This window comes from Penicillium atrosanguineum (genome assembly GCF_028827265.1).
Source record: "Penicillium atrosanguineum strain IBT 20685 chromosome Unknown utg000002l_segment0_segment0, whole genome shotgun sequence".
Lineage (NCBI taxonomy): Eukaryota > Fungi > Ascomycota > Eurotiomycetes > Eurotiales > Aspergillaceae > Penicillium > Penicillium atrosanguineum.
The window spans coordinates 2,961,820-2,976,206 of NW_026623134.1; the positions used below are offsets into that span (position 1 = coordinate 2,961,820).

General features: G+C 51.3%; 6 protein-coding genes across 6 annotated transcripts; 2 read left to right on the plus strand and 4 right to left on the minus strand.

Annotated features, from left to right (window-relative positions):
• Nucleotides 1-69: 69 nt before the first annotated feature.
• On the minus strand, nucleotides 70-2,055 carry N7443_002912 (putative MFS transporter; the record flags this gene model as incomplete). Its single annotated transcript, XM_056882968.1, has 7 exons — nucleotides 70-583; nucleotides 637-690; nucleotides 742-828; nucleotides 878-1,329; nucleotides 1,374-1,493; nucleotides 1,595-1,802; nucleotides 1,862-2,055. The coding sequence occupies 7 exons, from the start codon at nucleotides 2,053-2,055 to the stop codon at nucleotides 70-72; spliced, it is 1,629 nt and encodes a 542-aa protein (XP_056744809.1).
• A 2,299-nt stretch (nucleotides 2,056-4,354) lies between these two features.
• On the minus strand, nucleotides 4,355-5,765 carry N7443_002913 (putative serine/threonine protein kinase ENV7; the record flags this gene model as incomplete). Its single annotated transcript, XM_056882969.1, has 3 exons — nucleotides 4,355-4,905; nucleotides 4,959-5,571; nucleotides 5,646-5,765. The coding sequence occupies 3 exons, from the start codon at nucleotides 5,763-5,765 to the stop codon at nucleotides 4,355-4,357; spliced, it is 1,284 nt and encodes a 427-aa protein (XP_056744810.1).
• Nucleotides 5,766-6,220: 455 nt separating this feature from the next.
• On the plus strand, nucleotides 6,221-8,242 carry N7443_002914 (CAP-Gly domain containing linker protein BIK1; the record flags this gene model as incomplete). Its single annotated transcript, XM_056882970.1, has 1 exon — nucleotides 6,221-8,242. One exon carries the CDS (start codon nucleotides 6,221-6,223, stop codon nucleotides 8,240-8,242), a length of 2,022 nt encoding a protein of 673 aa, XP_056744811.1.
• Nucleotides 8,243-8,868: 626 nt separating this feature from the next.
• On the minus strand, nucleotides 8,869-9,559 carry N7443_002915 (3-hydroxyanthranilate 3,4-dioxygenase; the record flags this gene model as incomplete). The annotated part of the gene is made up of 2 exons (XM_056882971.1): nucleotides 8,869-9,415; nucleotides 9,525-9,559. The coding sequence occupies 2 exons, from the start codon at nucleotides 9,557-9,559 to the stop codon at nucleotides 8,869-8,871; spliced, it is 582 nt and encodes a 193-aa protein (XP_056744812.1).
• A 251-nt stretch (nucleotides 9,560-9,810) lies between these two features.
• On the plus strand, nucleotides 9,811-11,025 carry N7443_002916 (RNA 3'-terminal phosphate cyclase-like protein; the record flags this gene model as incomplete). The annotated part of the gene is made up of 1 exon (XM_056882972.1): nucleotides 9,811-11,025. One exon carries the CDS (start codon nucleotides 9,811-9,813, stop codon nucleotides 11,023-11,025), a length of 1,215 nt encoding a protein of 404 aa, XP_056744813.1.
• An 857-nt stretch (nucleotides 11,026-11,882) lies between these two features.
• N7443_002917 (tellurite-resistance/dicarboxylate transporter family protein) lies at nucleotides 11,883-13,103 on the minus strand (the record flags this gene model as incomplete). The annotated part of the gene is made up of 1 exon (XM_056882973.1): nucleotides 11,883-13,103. One exon carries the CDS (start codon nucleotides 13,101-13,103, stop codon nucleotides 11,883-11,885), a length of 1,221 nt encoding a protein of 406 aa, XP_056744814.1.
• Nucleotides 13,104-14,387: the final 1,284 nt, after the last annotated feature.

Sequence of the window (14,387 nt, forward strand, 5' to 3'; positions counted from 1 at the left end):
CCTCGTGTATTTGTGTGTTTGTGTAATTCCTCGCATCAATTGATTCATTATCATCCTAATATTTCCTTCCTAATGTCCCATTCCCTTCTCCCAGTTCTCCTGCACAATCTGCCAGTACTTCTCGCGACTACGCACTCGGAACGCCTTGCCCCACTTGATCATCACAAGGAAGACCGCCGCACATGCCATGCCAACAAATGCCGCTGAGATGAAGCAATTCTGGTAGCCCATGTTGTTGATCCACGGTGTAATTCCGTACCCAATGGCGAAAGACATGGTGTTTCGCACTAGAATCACGCTCGCCATCGCCACGCCACTCAACTCCCGGTAGCTGTCTACCAGATAGTTGACACTGAGAGTAATGCCGCAGGTATTGCTGAAGGCCAAAAGGCACATCGCTACAATAAGACCAAACCAGTGGACCTCGTGTGCAGCACCAACACCCCAGAGAAGGAGGGATCCGGGAACGAGGAACAGACATGCCAGGAAGGGCCATAGACGGTGCTCGGCTTCCATGATACCTCCGTTGCGACGAGCCAGTTTAATAGTCAGCCAATCGCTGAATCGGCCGGTGAAAAGGGATCTGTTTGGGTTAGGAATGTGTACAAGAATAACATTGGAGAAGATCTAACTTACCCAATAGCCACGCCCAAGATGCATGCGAGGTAGCTCAGACCAACCATGGAAGAGCTACGAAGGATTAGCTGGCGGCCGACAATCTTTTAAAGTTCTTGCACTTACCCGAAATTGTACGGACTTCCACCCAGAATGATTGAAGCAGTACCGTTAAGGATGTTGAAGAAGACCAAGTACGATCCGTAAGAGAATCTGCGAGAAGTCAGCGTTGAACGATCATCTGATCCACGAAGCAACATACCCAGCATAGAAAATGACCGGCCAGGAAAGGTAATACAAGGTCTGCCAAAGCTGTCGGAACATGTTGTTCTGCTTCTGCTTGGGAGCCAAGAGGGAAAGCTTTTGCACATAGGTCTTCTTGGCATAGATCTCCCCAGTCTCAGTCAAAATGGGTTCTGCCTTTGGCACGGCTTTCTCCGGGTCGCTACTTTGAGAGCTGTGGGAAGAGCCAACCCGCACATTCGCAATGGTGGTGTCTTGAATTTGCTCGCGCACGTAGTTGGTCTCTTCCATGAAGAAGAACAGGAAGACTAGGGCACAGCCGACGAAAATACTGGGCCAGTAGAACACCCACCGCCAGCCTTGGTACTGAGCGATGAAACCGCAGATCACAGGTGCAAAGTAGTTACTGCCAGCCAGGAAGAAGGCATACAATCCCATGTAAGTTCCTCGCTCATGTGTAAAGTACTGGTGCTGTCAGTATTGTATACCGTTGGTAGTTGTGGGCGGATACTTACGACGTCCGTGACTGTGATCTCTGGCAGGGCTTCAATGGGAGCAGTGAAAAAGCCCGAGAGGACATTTCGGGCGATCCATTGGCCGTTAGTGCCCGCATATGGTCTGGTGTGTTCATTAGCCTTATATTTTCATCTGAAAGATGCAGGACTCCATACCCCCACATTGTCATGCCCTGGTGTTCGTTAGCACTTGACTGTCATTGAGCTACCATAAAACGTACCAAGACACCCGCCATCGACAAAAGATATGTCAACCGCTTGCCGTACTGCATCGAGAATGGTTGCCAGAACAGCAGACCCCATCCTGCCAACAAGAACATATACCCTGTGCCTTCATTGATCGTGCTGACCGACAAACCAGTCTCCTCGGACAGCTGGGTTTCGACAGAGTAGACGACCGAGCAGGCAATACCCGTGAACAATGTATATCTAGAGTCCCAATCAAATCAGTGATGAATCCATGCCCCACGCACAACAATCAAACATACACGCTCACACAAATAGTGGACAGGAGCTTCCTCTTCGGACTCCAATTCAAGGGGTCCTCCGGGTCCGCAGACGGGGTTGGGATAAGAACAATATCCCCATTTCCCCCGTCCACATGACGCGTGTTCAGAACGTGTTGCAGATCAACAAGTGTGACCGTGCCAGGGATGGCGGAACTATCCACAATCGGCGCCATAATGGGAGATAGGGGCAGGGAAAGGGAACCCTGGGAACTGGCAGGTCGAGGTATATTTAAAGTACAAATGGAACGCACGTCACAGCATGATAAGCGCAACTTTGTTGCCGATGCCCCCGCGTCGGCTATCAGTGAGTTTGAAGCTTCTCAGAGGTTGACAAAAAGCGGAGAGGTTCCGCCAGGAAGTGGTGACTCCGAGTGGAATGCAGCACACACAGCTCGTGATAAGAACCAATGCTCTGGAGCCCGATAACCTTGGAACTTTCCCCGCACGGTGATCTTTGCCCTCCTCGGTGCTCTAAACAAGAACTGATTTGCCACGCGTGGTTTATAGGAGGCTAAGGGGTGCCTGTTATCATAACAAACGGTTCTATGAGTTCATTCCCCCTTTCTTCGTATTCGATTGCTATGTTTGTTGTGGTTACCCATTATACAATGGCTGGGAACATATCTATAGCATTCCGAGTAAGAAGCTGTGCTATGGGGGCTCGCACGATAAGATGATGGGACTCTGCCAGTGACAATTCATCTACTAATCAGTCTCGGAAAGGTACAGAACAGAGTCGGACAAGTTTGAGAGCGACACCACCCAGATTGCGCAACTCGGAATCTCGGACGGAAACCGCGAGGAACAGACTCTAGATAGATATATCTGTGGCCTACCAAGCCTTTGAGGCCAGCCCGAAGCCCAAAGCGCCGCACCGCATCGGCCAATCTAGTCGTGCAAAACACCTGTCTGGGCAGGTCGAGGCATAGCGGACTTGACACCGCTAACCCCAAACCTAGGCTACACTTATCCCTAAACTCAATTTGTCTACTAAGATAGTTACTCGATTCGAAATAGGAAGGCTATCTACCCCTCTCGCTGATTGACTCCTCCCTGTCCTTGGCTCTCACCCATGTACGTCTCTTTGGTATGTAACGTAATTATAGGACAAACTCTTAACTCCTTTTCCAAAGCGCTGCTGCGCTTTTCTCGCCTGCGCGAAGTCCATCTGTGGTAGAGCGGGTACTTGACGATTATCCAGAAAGCCGCCCGGTTGTCCGAGGTTGACCTGCCGCTCTCTATATATGAGGGGTGCCTGGTCTTACTATCGAGGTCCGGATCAAGCAGCTCATGAAGTACAGTGGCGCTGCCTTGTGTCACGGAGTTGTGGACTTGCTGCAGGAGAATCGGTAGGTTCTCATCGGCTAGCCGGTGAATGGGGTTGGGGGGGTCAACTCTGACGGATAAATGTAAGTCGCATTAGTTCTTGCCCTCTTTCTTGCATTGCAGCCACGAAGCTACTCCGCTCATGAAGATAGAGGAGTGGATATAACTACTGATATCTGAAATCATTAGACAAATCATCTCTCTATCGATTGGATGTAACTTACCACCAGGATTGGCCGAAAACGAAGCGATTTATTTATGCGCCAAGCTCTTTACAAAGATAATATTCGCAAACATCGACGAGGGCATCCATCAAGTGGATGACAACACTCACTATTCAACACGCAAATCAGCAGTAGCATCAATATCAGCATCTCGACCACCCAATACTCCGAAGGCACACTTATCTCAAGATTCACATCTCCCACATCGGCGTCGCTGCCTCCTGCCTCCTGCCTCACACTAGTCGCCATAAACACAATGATCGCCCCAACAGACGAATTCTCCGACAACTCCTGAACTAGCACAGAAAAACAAAGATAATTTCTTGGAAAATACCCCTCCACCCTATCATCCGTAAGCTCCCACGCTGCAGCCGTCATAGTAGGGAATCCGATAATCCCATCAACAGACACTTCAAGCTTCTGGCTAGTCTCATCTACCCGGGTCGATAGGTCATGACTATGACTGCCATAGCCACATAAAACCTCATTGGCCTGAGCTTGGTACTTGGCATGTTTTACTTACCTTGACAGGGAACGCATTGATCTACTTTGCAAGTTCAATATCGATACAGTGTCGAGATATCATAGTTAACTGGATGAGTGAAGGACGTCACCAACGGTGCCGTGAGAGAAGGGGCACTATCGTCTGGACGGTGAATGCAAGATTTGCCATAATTGGAAACATCATGAATGACAAGGAACAGATAAAAAAGAGCGGACAGAAAGAGAACTTGGAAAGCCCTTAGATGCCTAAATTAGGGTACAATTTGCGTGGTAAGAAATACTGTACAGATCGCCAAATCACATACTGCGCAAAAACAGTCCGGAACCTGCCGAGTACCTTGATGGAATGCAATATAGAGAACGCAAGGAGAGAATGGGAAAATATAAAGATGAAAATGAAAAATGAACATGAGTATGCTCAATGAGATGGACCGGCAACGCCATCGTCATCTGGCAACTCTTTGATGGTATCTTTGATCATTTGGATCAGTTCTTCGATATCGGGTCGGTCCGAAGGCTCGACTTGTAGACACTTGCGGACGACCTCCTTGACTGGCTCACTGATCGAGTTTCCATTGCTACTGGACGCATCGTCCTTGTCAGCGCCGGCCTTTCCTTTACCCTTGGTCGCGTTCGATTTCTCGTCGGGAAAACGCCAATCTCCTCCCAACACACACATGCTTAGACTACCACCAGTCTCGTCACTACGAGCCTCGAAGGGGCTCTTGCCGACCAAACAGGCATAGAGAGTGCAGCCCAAGGACCAAATATCCACCTTCGTGTCGATGATGGACCCAGTCTTCACGTCGAAGAGCTCAGGAGCACGGTAGGGCATTGTGCTGTGCTCCGCAGCGGTGTCCTGCACTGCCAGTGCTAGGGAACGGGAGGTGATGGCAATCGGACTCGGGGCTAGGGAGCCGAGATCCATCAGAATGGGCGACTGGCCGTCGTCATCAATCATGATGTTACCTAACAAACAAATCATTAGCTATTCCACCTTGACGAATGAACGGGAAACCCACCAGGCTTGATGTCACGGTGCGCATAGGGGCGCAGGCCTCCATCTTGAACACCCTCCTGACTCTGAGTCACCTCATCATCCATCAATGGCTCGTTCTCCTCGTCCTCGTCATCCACACGATGGCTCGCGCGCCGCTTCGGCTTCATCTGCATGGTTCTCTCGGCGTCCGCTTCCTCGCCTTCTCCCCGCACCGCCTTTGCCTTGCGCGTGGACGATGCGCCACTCTTGACGCGATATTGATGCATAGCCTGAAGCGCATTGGCCACACCAAGCATAAGCATCATCAGGCGCTTCTCCGGGAACCGAGTGTGATTGACCAAGTTGGCGTTGATGGCGTCCTGCAGGTTGCCGCGTTGGTAATAGGGCAGCAGAATGTAGACTGTCTTCGACCCAGGGTCGCCGCCATCGGAGCGGAACTTCGAGCCTGATTCTGTTGAGACGCTGTGATCGATCGAATGGATGATGTTCTCTGTAGATGTGAACAGGGTATACGCTTCGACTTCCTTCAGCGCTTGTGACACGGATTCTTGGCCGAAAGGACAGCGGATCTTCTTGAGCGCAAATAGCTCGGAGGTGGCTTTATCTTGAACGAGGTAGACGTAGGAGAAGCCGCCCTGTCAAATTGCTTGTCAGCTCAGGCCACGGTTGATCGTTATCTTGCATGGAGCCGCGTGCATTGGTCTCATACCTCGCCTAGGAGTCGCAGAAGCTTGAAACTGCGGTTGTTGATCTTCAGCTGCGGTGTACTGGGGAAGCAGCACATGCAATCTGTGAAGTTGTAGAGGAGATCGAAGAAATACTGCGCCATCTTATGGAGCTCGGTCCGATCGCGATCGGTGGCGTCAAGAGGTCAAGAGACGAGGACGATGTACGGGGCAAAGGATTGGATAGGTAGAAAGTGAGACTCGCAGATATAGTTTGATCGGCGCAGAAGCCAAAAAGAAGGGAGTGTAAGATGCAAAAGGCAAGGGGAGAGACGAGGATGAAAGGGAATCGGAATGGATTACGCAGGGTGGAGAAGCCCGCATCCTTGAGTTCCATGGATTTATTTGTTGTCACTCCCCCTTTCTCCTCAACTTGTATATCTCGTTGCATTTGTACATACGAGTTTCTTTTTCTTCTCTAGGCATTGGTTCTTGCCTAACCATGATCGACATTGGGCTCTTCACTTGACTTCTCCAACCCTTTTTGTGCCTAATTGTGCCTTTGACCTTCCTTCGGCCCGTTCACTGAACTTCCCACCTTCACCTCTCGAACCCCATGATGGCCCCTCTCGATGATGTCCAGGTCGGTGACCTGGTCAACGTGCCCGGTGGCATGTACGGAACAGTCAAATTCTTGGGATCGGTCGCGGGAAAGCCAGGTCGCTTCGCGGGCATCGAACTGAGCTCCGAGCATGCCGCTCGAGGAAAGAATAACGGCGATGTGGATGGAAGGAAATACTTTAATACCTCTATGGCAGGCTCGGGTATCTTCGTGCCCATGAACAACAGCAAGTATGTCACACGTCGATCTACATCTTTATCTGCCAGCAGCTATGGCGGGCCTCCCACCACTCCTTCGCGGGGTCCGGCCAATTTTAGCAAGTCAGTTGGTCCTGCCTTGACTACTCCTCGTCCAAGAATGCGCCGTCCGTCTCTTCCACGTCCCGAATCACCGCGTATCGCCCCTCCCAAACTCAGCCTCGGCGGTCTGCGGACACCATCCACCGCCTCCAAGTCATCTATCTCCAATGGATATCCAAGAAGCCCCGTCAAGGCACCTTCTAGGTTGTCGGACCGACCTTCGTCGCGGATTAGCATGGATGATGACGCCTCGTCATATGGCAGACCCTCCGATATCTACCGACCTTCATCATCCGAGATTCAAGACCTGAAGGACCAAATTAAAAGCTTAGAAAAGCAGTTGCTGGACCGAGACAAGCAGCTGAACGAGCAATCTAATATGTTGGGTGAGGTTCAGAAAACTTTGGAGGAAATGGAGGGAATTGATGCCCTTTCCGTCCGCACTCAACTACGTGAAAGGAATGAACGGATCAATCAATTGACTGCTGAATTCGATGGCCACCGGGCAGATTTCCGAAGCACCCTCGATACTCTGGAGATTGCTGCATCCGAGACCGAGCGCGTTTACGAGCAGCGTCTCGACGAGCTCATGCAACAGAATAAGGAGTTGCAAGACCGTGGCGAGGATGTGGAGATCGTTGCGCAGCAGCTTAAGCAGTTGGAGGAGCTGGTCTCGGAGCTAGAGGAGGGACTCGAGGATGCCAGGCGAGGAGAAGCTGAAGCCAGGGCCGAGGTTGAGTTCCTTCGGGGTGAAGTTGAGAGAACCAAGATTGAACTAAAGAGGGAGCGTGACAATTCGGCCACAGCGCTGAAGGACGCTCACTCTTCATCCGACGGTAACAACAACTCGCACCAACTGGAGCAGAAGGACGACGAGATTCGGGGTCTGAAAGCCATCATTCATTCTCTGAGTCACGGAAACCCCAATGCCATCAACCCGAATGAGAACGGGTTGAATAACCAAAATGAGCACCAAGAGCAAGTTGCTCAGCTGGAACAACGCCTGCAGGAGGTCGAGGAGATCGCCGAGCATAAGAACAGCCGAATCGAGGAACTCGAGGGGCAGCTAGAAGAGCTTCGATTGAGCTCTACTAATGGAAATCGCAACCGTAGCTCAACTGGTACTCTCTCGCCGCCCTCGCTGCACAGGCCTTCCAACCCGGGTAACATCACTGCAAACGATATCAACCACGCACACCGTCTCTCTGATCGTACCGTGGTCCCCAATGACTGGCACGATGCCCCATCAGAGCCTCGTCAGTACCACCAGCGTGGGATCTCTAACTCGTCCCAGCGCCGCCTGGAATCTATGCCCGAGTCGGAACGCTCTTCTGATGATGATGCTTTATGGTGTGAGATCTGTGAGACTGGCGGTCACGACATCCTCAACTGCACCAGCATGTTTGGCCCCGGAGCTGCGAAGAAGGAGGCCCAGAATGGGAAAGCCCCCGAGCCTTCTGCTGAGCAGCCCGCAGAGGCGCCGGAAGATAATCACGAGGACGCCAAGGAGAATGACAACCACGACGATCATGAAGACGATGCTCCAGCCCAGAAGACCGGCCGGGATGTCGTCCTTGAAGGACTCAAAGGCATTGGCGGTTTGGGATCTTCCATGTCCCCCATCGCCGGTAAGTCATCTGGAGTCATCGACGAGTCGAAGTGGTGTGCTCTGTGTGAGCGAGATGGTCACGAGAGCATCGACTGTCCTTTTGATGAATAATGTTCCATGGTGAATATGCGAGTGGTATGAAGTGGCATCCCGTGGATTGTGCTTGCAGCCCATGCATTCTCTTTTCTAGTACATGCTTCGTTTCCCCCCTTCCACCCTTTTGCACCGAATATGATATCCGATCTGAAGCAATCGTTCTGGTCATGTTTTGATGCTTTTGATTTGCTTCCCCCTGTGTATTATTCTCTCGACATTTCGGATCTTGATAATTCTCTCTATGGCGTGTCCATACCTTTCTTTCCTTCGTGGGTCTTTGGCCCGGCCCTTCTTTGCCAATTTTCTTATTCTTCCTCATCCTTGCTTTTCCCTCCACTTGTCCGTGCCCATCATCTGTCGATGAAATCCCCTTGGGTCCGATTCACGTCTCAGGACCGTATCATACGCTCATCCAGCCCTGCTGGACGTTAATATAACATCTAATCCATTCTACCCGATCAGAAGACTTCTCCCTCATCCTATACTGTGCTTTTTACCAAGCAAGGGCGCAGGTCAGTCAGTACGAAGGGTGTTGGTTTATCGTAATATCTAGGTACAAACCCACCTGCCAGGCTCCCTAAACATACAACTGCAACGCCTTCATCTCCTTTGGGCTCCTTACCTTAGGCCATCTAATCACTTTACTCAGGGCATAAAGGAGGTTGCACCAACTCCCCTTCCGCGTACCTGGTTGCCGCAATCTCCCCACACGCCTTGCATCGCCTTTTTTCCTCATCAGCACCGAACTCCTCCACAACAGCCTTAACCTGCGTCCCCAGGTCTGTACACAAGAAGTGCTTCTCCCATACAACCCCACTACACTTTCTGCAATACCACCTCATAATATCCTCTGACCCCTGTGCCCTTGGCTGTTCCATCACCACACCAACTGTATCCTTAAACCGCACTGGGCAGTGTGGCGTGTTCGCCGGGAGCAGGAAAATCGAGCCCTCGTGAATAGGAATGTCCTGAAATGTAGGCGGTGTCGTCGATGTGTCTACTGTCTTGAGAAGCATTGAGCCCCGGTATTGATAAAAGAACTCGGGTGTGGTGTTGATGTGGTAGTCTGTTCGCGCGTTGGGTCCGCCGACAATCATGACCGTGTATCCGGCTGTTGCCGGTGATGACGGATGGTAGACGCAATAGTTATTCACCGGCGGTTGCAGAAGGTGTGAGTTGGCCTCGAGCCTGGATAAGCGCGCATTAGTGAGCTCTTGGTTAATTCTGGGTTGATCGACCCCGCGATGATTCATGGAGGGGCAGGTCGCGTGAGGAGAGGAGAGGAGAGCGGACGTACCATTTTGGGATGTTCAGTGCGGGGGGAAGCATCATGGTTGAAGATGGTGATCAGTCTATTATAATCGATGTAAATTGACGAAGAAAGGAAGCTAAGAGAAGCTAAGAAGAGGAAGAAAAGGCGGAGGGTCCATATCCACTGTGCAATTATCTGATGACGGAGATACCCACCGGAGTTAAGCCGAGGCCTCGGATCGGATCAACGTGACTCCGCCGATTTTTCTTTTTTCGATTTGGAGATGCCGCAGCACCGCGAGTCTTTGCGAGAGCATCACATCCCCCCGAAAATGGCCACGACTTCTCAACCGCCTCTGCGGTTTACCTCCCATCATAACCTGGTGTATCGCCTGGTTCTTTCGACCCTGACCGGCCGCACAGTGCATATCTCGCAGATTCGCTCTTCCTCGCCTACGAACCCCGGCCTGTCCCCTCATGAAATTTCCTTCCTGCGTCTCCTCGAAGCAGTCACCAATGGCTCCCAAATGGAAATTTCCTACACCGGTACGATTCTTGTGTACAAGCCCGGTCTCGTTACCGGCAGCACAGCGGGATCAGGTGCTAGCGGCGGCGTGATCACACATGAGCTTCCTTCCAACTGCAATCGCGGTCTCAGCTACTACCTCATTCCTCTCTGTCTTCTGGCGCCGTTCTCCAAAGCCCCGATCAAGATCCTTTTCACCGGTCCCGGTGTGATTACATCCTCCACCCCGACGGGCGATATGTCCGTTGACAGTGTCCGAACCGCCATTCTCCCTCTGTACAACCAATTCGGCATCTTCAATAACGTCGAGCTCCGCATCCTGCGCCGATCGAACCCCGGCCCCAATGGCAGGGGTGGTGGTGGTGAAGTCCAGTTCACTTTCGGTCATCAGGTTCGTCTGCCGAAGACTCTGCATCTGATGAACCCCGGCCGCATAAAGCGTATCCGTGGTGTCGCGTACGCGATCGGTGTTTCGGGCTCTAACAATGCCCGTATGATCGAGGTTGCTCGTGGTATTTTGAATCCTCTTAGCCCTGATACTTATATTTTCTCCGATGTCTCGTCTGCGCCTTTGCTTCCCGTGACGGACAAGAACAACCCCAATGCGAAGAAGAAGATCGGCCTTGGTTTCGGTCTTTCTTTGGTCGCTGAGTCCTCCACCGGTTGCCTCTACTCGGCTGATGTGGCTTCGCCACCCTCTGGTGGTCAGCCTCCGGAGGATATTGGCAGACAGTGCGCTTTCCAATTGCTTGAGACTGTTTCCAAGGGTGGATGTGTGTCCCCCGCGGCTGCGACGACCATGCTTACTCTCATGACCATGGGATCTGAGGACGTTGGTCGCTTGCAGGTTGGCCGCGAGGTCATTGCGGATCCCAACCTGATCCAGTTGGCGCGTGATCTTTCCAAGTTTGGTGCCCCTGGTTGGGGTATTCGTGATGCTGCGGGCGAGAATGAAGACGGTGATGTGATTGTCAGTGTGGTTGGTCGTGGAATCGGCAACGTCGGCCGCAAGGTCGCTTAAGCTATATTGAACAGCTCCCGACGCATCGTTAGCTCTTGGTTCCTCAATGGACCAGACTCTACCATTCAGCTTCGGCCTGACCTGAAATACACATGGCTCATGAGACGGGAAATTGCCCCCAGGCAACTCCTGAGTTGCATGGGGTCTTTCGTCAAATGATCCTGGGCAACCTTGGGCTGCTCGGCCTATCACCGCAGGCCCCAGGCTCTAGGTTGACAATTTCAGGTCGGCCACGGCATGCGCAGCATGTACGGGACAGCTCGCCTCGAGACGGTGTGGCCTCACGCAGGGGCTGCATCTGGCCATTTTGGTCTAAAATATCATGATACCCGATGTCTCATCTGTCTATCTTCTGAGATCAACCTTTGTCTTGGTCTGTCGCATTATATAAGGTGTTTGGTGTATATATTAGAGGACAAAACGTTATGATTTCTTCTAGGCTTCTGTGATCCTGACCACTTAATCCCTCCCACTTCGCTATCTTTCGGTGTAACAGATGGCTCACGGCTGTCGAGGTCTTGGAGCCCTAAATCTACATATTTGAACTATGAAGAATCCGTGTTATTTCAGTGAAAACAATGTATTGGGATATAGCTGTTTATTTAGACGTTTGCATATCTATGCTCAAAATCATAAGTCTAAGGGAAGGGAAAACCTCGCAAATGCTCTAACGCTAAAGACATGCCGACATATACCCATCGCAAGCAAAAATAAAATAAAAAAGGGGGGAAATGAAGACGCCGAGGAAGATGACCGGGCTAAAAACCAAAGAAATAACGAAAGTGAAGAAAAATAATTCCGGATAATGGCAGGTGAGAAGAAAGGCAATGATGAAAAACAGGACAGTCCGACATCAATTAGTCCGAAATATCTTCATCCTTCCCAGGATACATAATATCCTGACGAATGACAGCTCGAATATGGTTGACAAATACGAACAACCACATCGCAATAACACAAATCGACAGCCCCGACCCAACACCATTGATAGCCTTGCTCTCAAACGAGTTTCCCAATGTAATAGTCGCAAGAGTAAAGCCGGTGTTGGGAAAGACCATAGCCCACCAACTAAGATGGAAAGCAGTAGGAGGTGATCGAATAACCGCAAGCAGTGCAATGCAAAAGAACCAAAAGCTAAGCGCCCATAAGAAAGCTCCGGCAACAAGCGCCAGGATCATGATCATACGGCCATCGGCTTCTGTATCTTCGCTCCCCATCACGCTGAATGTAGCGGGTAGGCCCTGCGCCATGCCGATGAGGGCCAGGGCTGTGAAAGCAGGTGGACCAACGCAGATGAACATTCCCGGGCGGTGTTCGCGGTTTGGAAGGCCGGATTCCATTAGTCGGCCGATGTAGTGGGAGTACATCATGAAGCTGATGCAGAAGCCTAGGCCTTGGAAGGTCATTCCGGCTGTGACGATGGGGATGGCGGCCAGGTCGGGTTGGCGCTCGGCGATTACGGAGGCGATGGTACCGCTGAGCATGACTGGGAAGGCGGGAAGGATCCAAGAGGGCATCATTGTTTGGAGGCGGTATTGGACTGAGGTGAAGACATAGGAATATTGGAAGACGGCGACAGCGAAGGTGCAGGCGCAATAGATCCAGAAGAGGACTTCGAGGGTTTTTGAAAAGGCTGGAGCTGGGTGGTCGCCGAAGTAGCGTTCCAGTCCGGTGATCATTGTAGCGATTGAGAGCCAGAATGTAGGGAAGAATAGACCTTCGCGGTCGTGGGTGAGGGATTGGACGAGTCCGCCGTGAAGGATGAAGCGGGCTGCCATCAAGGAGCAGACCAGAGCGAACAGAAGGAGATTTATGATGTAGACGACAAGGCCTATCTGATCCAGACCATTGAAACGATTGGGTTGGCTGGCTATCAAAAGGGCGAGACCGCCCGTGCTCATCGTCAATGTATACCAGGCCCAGGTGAAATGGCGAAGTCGTTGACCAAAGCTCAAGCGGACGTTCGCGTGTTTCTCGAAATGTTTACCATCGAGGATTGGTGTATCGGATGTTGAGGAGTGGGAGGAGTGGAGAGGAAGCTCATAGCTTTCTGGATATAGTAATGTCGGGTTGGACATGATGAAGTATAGAAAAGTCGTATGGGGTACCAATTGAATATGAACTAAGACTGGAGTATCAAGAGGGCTGAAGGACTTTCAATCGTCCTAGGCTTCAAATGCAGACAATTGTAAACAATTCAAAGAAATGCAATTGAAAATGGCTTGATATGAATAGAGTGGAGTCAATTCAACCCCGGGGAGAACGGTCTATATGAATGTCAACCCGCCAGGTAGAGGCAAACCACATGGGACAGTATTCGCCATTGATTGACCTGATCATCATTGAACTCCGTGACGAGGGACCATCAAGCCAAGAGAATACCAAGGCCTCCGCGTTACCTTCTCATCATCGTGCGGGGCCTCCTGAAGTTATCGTCCCAAAGTTTGAACCTACCAGCGTCAACACAGTTATCAGGACCCATCGAGGGCCGCAAACCAAGAAATTAAGAATAGATCGGTTCATCTTGTCGGGCTCGGCGTTTTTGTGTCCAGGGGGAAACCCAGATTGCGGACTATTGGGTGGCGCAGGGGGTTGCACGCTACGATCCACCGTAGTCTGGGCAGGAGATCGGTATATGGGAAAGTTCGATGCCTGGGCGGAAAAGCGTTCAGCAGTGCCAAGAAGTACACAACTTCTTCTGCAGTGGATTATCCTGCATCTTCGTGGCTCTCCGCACTAGACCTCTGGGCCGTCGAGGTCAAGATGACATCTGGCCATTGCAGGGATATGGTGTTACCCAGATGACGAGGTTCATATTCAATCCCGTTGATCGGGCCGAGTATCATGACATTTTCTGCCCGAAGCTGTCCGATAGAAGGCATGAAAGGATCCCGAGATGGCGCAGTGCAACGTGTGCGAACGCCAAGAACAACGATCGACGTCGCGTCGAGAGAGCGGGCCGCTGCCAAGCTTTCCAGTGGCAGTGAAGGAGTAAAAAAGAAAGAAAGGAATAAAAAGTTGAGAGAAAAGGGGGATAGGCAACAGAGAAGGTCCGAAGGTCATAGCGAAGATCTGCGGTGCCAAGTTGGTGGTCCTGGATCTATCAAATATCGAACGTTAGCATCATCCCCTAGTCTCATATTATCTGGACACAGCCCCCAAATCCAACGCTACTGAAGCTATGAGACGCCGCCAAGATCGGAGCCAAAAATGACTGTCGATCACATCCTAGAATGTGTTGCTGGGTTTCATGCTTATTTTTGCGCCCTCGACGTCAACATGCCAAGATGCCAAGATGCCCAGACATCGCTGTTCCACTCCGCTGTGTTGTCCCGAAGTCCTACAAGGCAGTCGAATTTGCT